This window comes from Monopterus albus, unplaced genomic scaffold (assembly GCF_001952655.1).
Source record: "Monopterus albus unplaced genomic scaffold, M_albus_1.0 scaffold178.1, whole genome shotgun sequence".
NCBI classification, from domain to species: Eukaryota; Metazoa; Chordata; class Actinopteri; order Synbranchiformes; family Synbranchidae; genus Monopterus; species Monopterus albus.
This window is the reverse complement of record NW_018128058.1, coordinates 34,170-38,810: the sequence shown is the minus strand read 5'-3', so window position 1 is coordinate 38,810 and position 4,641 is coordinate 34,170. Positions and strand designations below refer to the sequence as shown.

The 4,641-nt window shown below is 38.6% G+C and overlaps 1 protein-coding gene across 1 annotated transcript in view; it reads right to left on the bottom strand.

Annotated features, from left to right (window-relative positions):
• Positions 1–1,800: 1,800 nt before the first annotated feature.
• LOC109969713 (cystine/glutamate transporter-like) overlaps positions 1,801–4,641 on the bottom strand; it is a 7,989-nt gene continuing 5,148 nt past the window's right edge. The window contains exons 8-13 of the mRNA XM_020616794.1: positions 4,379–4,502; positions 4,165–4,268; positions 3,987–4,083; positions 3,672–3,821; positions 3,393–3,570; positions 1,801–2,612 (exon numbers count right to left, since the gene is read on the bottom strand). Coding sequence (XP_020472450.1) covers positions 2,548–2,612; positions 3,393–3,570; positions 3,672–3,821; positions 3,987–4,083; positions 4,165–4,268; positions 4,379–4,502 — 718 coding nt within the window. The 3' untranslated portion in view covers positions 1,801–2,547. The remainder of the gene's footprint in view (positions 2,613–3,392; positions 3,571–3,671; positions 3,822–3,986; positions 4,084–4,164; positions 4,269–4,378; positions 4,503–4,641) is intronic.

The window sequence follows — 4,641 nt, the reverse complement described above, 5'->3', positions numbered from 1 at the left end:
GGTGGGCCCATGGGAGGAAAAAAAAAAACTGGGTCATAAGAAACAAAAATAAAAATGAAAATTGGAGGTTTTATGCCTGAACCACAGTGAAGTGGAATAAAATAATGTGTAATGATGTGAAAGGAACTGTGATAAAGAAGATGTGTGTGCATTGAAGCTGTTAGTCGTCTAGACAGACACTTGTGAATACTGAAAACTGTGTTTTTATCTGGCAGCGGGGAAAGAATCACCGTTTCACGTTAATTGTCATCTTATGTTTATTTTTATGTTCATGTTTGTTCATTTGTAGTCTATTATGAATAGGAAGTAATGTGTTCACTTCATATAGTTAATCTGTTCACTATAGTTAATTACTGCTAAGATGTGAGATGTTAGAGAGCTGTTTGGATGAGTTGTTATGTTTCATTAGAGTATGTGATAAATCCTTTGCTAAGGATAAAAGTGTTAACTCTGTAATAAGAATTGATTTTAGATTTGACTTTAAATGTAGCAAGAGGTTAATGTTTAACTAAAAGTGTTAGAGTTTACAAGTGTTACAGTCTCAGACAAACATGTTTAGGTTTTGGCTTTTCTCTTTGATTTTGGTCTGTTTCCTTGCAGAGTTTAGGAGGAGGGACAGTAGTGTTTCAAGTTACAAGTTAATATGTAATGTAATAGAATACCATCAGAGTGGGTAGATTACACACAAACAGTACATTTGTAGCTGAACAATGCTTACATAATTGTGGCAGGCTTTGACCTTTTTTGTTCTGAGAATAGGGTGTGTGTTGAACGAGTGCTTCGGGGAGACGATCAGTCCGTTTCCTGTTTTTGAGCACATTTCAGAGGGTGTTTTCCATATAAGAGAAGACAGGAAGCTATGTTCGGGGACTGACGTAAGAGCCAAAAGAACTGTGAACATAAAGAGGTATAATTATTGAACTGGGGGAGAGTGTGTGCATTCGGGAAGACAGACGGAAAGCGAGGAGCCGGTCGAGAGGGGACTGACCTGACTCTGGACTGACTGGACTGTGTGACCAAAAGTGACTGACTCATTCTGTAACAATCCTCTTATCTAGTGTTTTTATTTGTTTCTCTGCAGAGATGGTGATTTTGTTCCATATCTTTAAGACTACTGAATTGCCATTCAGATTATTGAACTGTTCAGAATTCATCATAATAAATGATCACTGGAACTGGAATGATTTGCCTGAAATAATTTAGTTCACATCAGACACTGCCCACCACACCACCACTATGCATCACTAACTGTGTGTCTCTTCTCTCCCGTAGTGTGTCTTCTCTCTCTTCCTGTACCTTTCTGCAGGTAGCCCTGGCCCTGGAGCTCTACGTTTATGATGAGCATTCATCAGCCACATCAACCTGCCCAATGCTTGTTTGTTTGTTGTTGTGATTTGCTGCTTATCTTTTCTATTCTCTCTCCTCTATCCACTCACCCCAACCGGTCAAGTCAGAAGGCCACCCACCAAGAGCCGGGGTCTGCTGGAGGTTTCTTCGGTTAAAAGGAGTTTTTCCTCCCAGCTGTCGCCAAGTGCTTGCTCAAGGGGGATTTGATGGGTTTTCCACTATAATAATGGTGATAATAGTAAGGTCTACACCCTACTCTGTAAAGCGCCCTCAAACTACTTTTGTTGTGATTTGGCCTTATACAAATAAATTTCAATTTTTTTTTTATCGACAGTAAATTGACAATTTAATTGACAGTAAAGTGATGGTGCGTGTAGCTGAGGGAAGGAAAAGAGGGGTTTAATATTGTAATTTTAATGGTAATGAATAATTTGATTATAATAGTAAGCACAGTATTAGCAATATTCCCATTAAAAGCAAGTGGTTGACAGGCTGACAGGTTTCACAGACATAAAACAACAGCTGCAACAGTGAAAGAAAAGAAGAAAAAAATCATTCTAATGGAATAATAAAAGTAGCAACATAACATTAATGATAGTCCTAACAGTTATTTACACTCAACACAATTATAAACGCAGCACTTTTGTGTTTCCCCCCATTTTTCATGAGCTGAATTCAAAAATCTATGACTTGTTCTAGTATGTACACAAAAGACCTATTTCTCTCAAATATTGTTCACAAATCTGTGAAGATGCTGATTAGACAGCATGATTATTGCACAGGTCAGAACCCTTTAGAGATTGTCTTTCTTATTCTAAAATTACTGTTGGTCCATACAGAACATTGTAAATAACAAAAGACTATCTTAAGTAGATGGTCATACAGAAGGACAGTGATAGAGAAGAATGTGTTTTATTCCGGTTCCAATGGGTGTTAGAAACTGGCCCTGAAAAGTATCTAGCATTAGTAAGTTATCTTAAAATAATTGGGCCAAATTTTATGAAAAAAAGTCAGATTTTCATTTTCTCTAGTGTAGGTTCAAGAGTTTTTTTGCAAATATAACTTAAAATTCTTAATGTATTACAACTGACACTTAAAACATACTGGTTTAAACTTCTGTACAAACAAAGAAGCTTCTTGCAGTGCTTCAGCTGGTAACCACAAAGTCTGTGAACAGAAAGCAGGATGTCTTTGGGGTGTTCAGTATGTCTGGACTTCCTGTTGAACCACTTCTAGAAGGAGCTGCAGCTCTAAGCTGCAGTAGTCTGGGAAAGGGGAAGAGAATCAGAGTTATTTTCCCTGGTCGATCCCAAACCCTCAGCTCTGGGGTTAAAATAATAGCTCAGGGTTAATACAGTCTTATGCAAAAGTTTAGGCACCCCTTGATAAATAACAGACTTTGGTGATTTTTTTATTTGAACAGATGTTAACACAGTTTCTCTTGGAAATGGAAAAAATGCACAATATTTTCAGCAAACAGTGATGCATAGTTACTTCTTATGCCATAAATTGAACAAAAATAAAAAAATAAAAACATTATTATGGCATGGTGCAAAAGTTTGGGCACCCTATGCTGTGTAATATTTACCAACATTCTGCATTTGGAGAACACTTTCAGTAAGGTTTCTGATTTAGCTCCAGGTCTGTGTTTTGTCTTTAACTGGAAAAAGTAAAACACAAACGCAGGAATAACAGGGTCTTTGTTCTCCATTAATCTAGTGTGAAAAGCAAATTTGTTTTTTATTATAAACAAACTTACCCATTTGCTAAAAGCAAACAAATTTCACTCATTAAACTACATATAAATATGTCAGCTTTGATCCAAAATGAGCAGGCATATTAAATCATTCAATTTTAAGCTCCAGGAAAGTTTCATTTCTTTTACAAATATTGAAAATAAAGATGAATATTCTTCCACCAAAATGAAATTTCCCACATTAAATGGCTGTTTAATCTAGTGTGAAAAGCAAATTTGTTGTTTGTTGAGACATTTTCTGTTCAAACTTTTCACCAAACACAAGTTGGCAGATCTCAGTATGACTTACTGAAGCTGCGTCTCCATCTGTGGGGCAGGCGGAAGCGGTGGACAGTCAAATAATAAACTGGGACTCCAGTCAGTGTGAGAGCACAGCTTATCCCTGTGTTCCAGGGGTCTGAATACAGAGACATACCCACAGTGAAGAAGCAAACCACTGTGAAGATGAATGTGATGGCCACGGGCACCTTTGGGTTATTAGACAAAGCAAATAACATTTGGTCAGGCTAGTGTGCAGATGGATAAGAAATGCTTTGCAGTTGAGTGCTATAACTACTGGCAGGCTAACTTTGAAAGGTCTTGGGTGGAGGGGGAAGTGGTACCGATGGATGAGCATCCCCAAGGTTGCCAAGGCCATGAAAAACCAGCTGCCAAAGGAGACAACATTGATGAGCTGGTAGATCTCTCCAACGATCACAATCAACACAGTCAAGGGGTACTGGAGACACAGACAATACAGCTGTAGTGACATACCACCATTCAGTCCAAGTCTGTTGTAACTGTTTTATACAGTGACATAGAGGATAGTAAAGCACAGTGATTAAAAAAGACATTGCTGGATTTCCTTATACTGTTGCTTTACAGTGTGAGGGATGTACTTTACCAGTAACAGCACAGCAGGCAAAGGTGTATGTCTGTGAATGTGAATCATGGAAAAGATTGGTGGCCAGTGGCCCTCCCTGGCTCCTACAAACAGCATCCTGCAATAGAGACAGTAGGACTTGAGAATGGACCTGCCAGAGCCCTTAGTTGAATTGAAGCATTTATGTCAAATACATTACCTGGATCCTGCAAAGAAGTCACTATTAAGTGTTCCAAGGCAGGATAGAGCCACAAGAACGGGAATCACAGCAGTCAGTCCGTGGAGCATGCGGTTGGCAAACATCTGCAGAGACACAGACACTGAATCAGACCAACACCCCAACATACTGTTCCTTATTCATGCCCTCTGATCTGGTCTTTTGATTTCAGAATGCTGTACAGTGTAGCACTGACCACAGCCACGGCATCAGACAGCAGCAGCTCAGCAGGAGATATCATGGTGTAGTAGGCCACATTAACAAGCACATAAAAAACTGTCACTGTCACCATGGAGCAGATTATTGCTAGTGGGATGTTTCTGACAAGACAGGATACAAACAGAGATGTATAATTATATTTTCAAGGCAAGACAGATTTTATAAATTGATTAACTAGAGAGCAAATGTCAGATGCAAAATACCTATTTGGGTTTATGACTTCTTCTGTGACATAGTTCA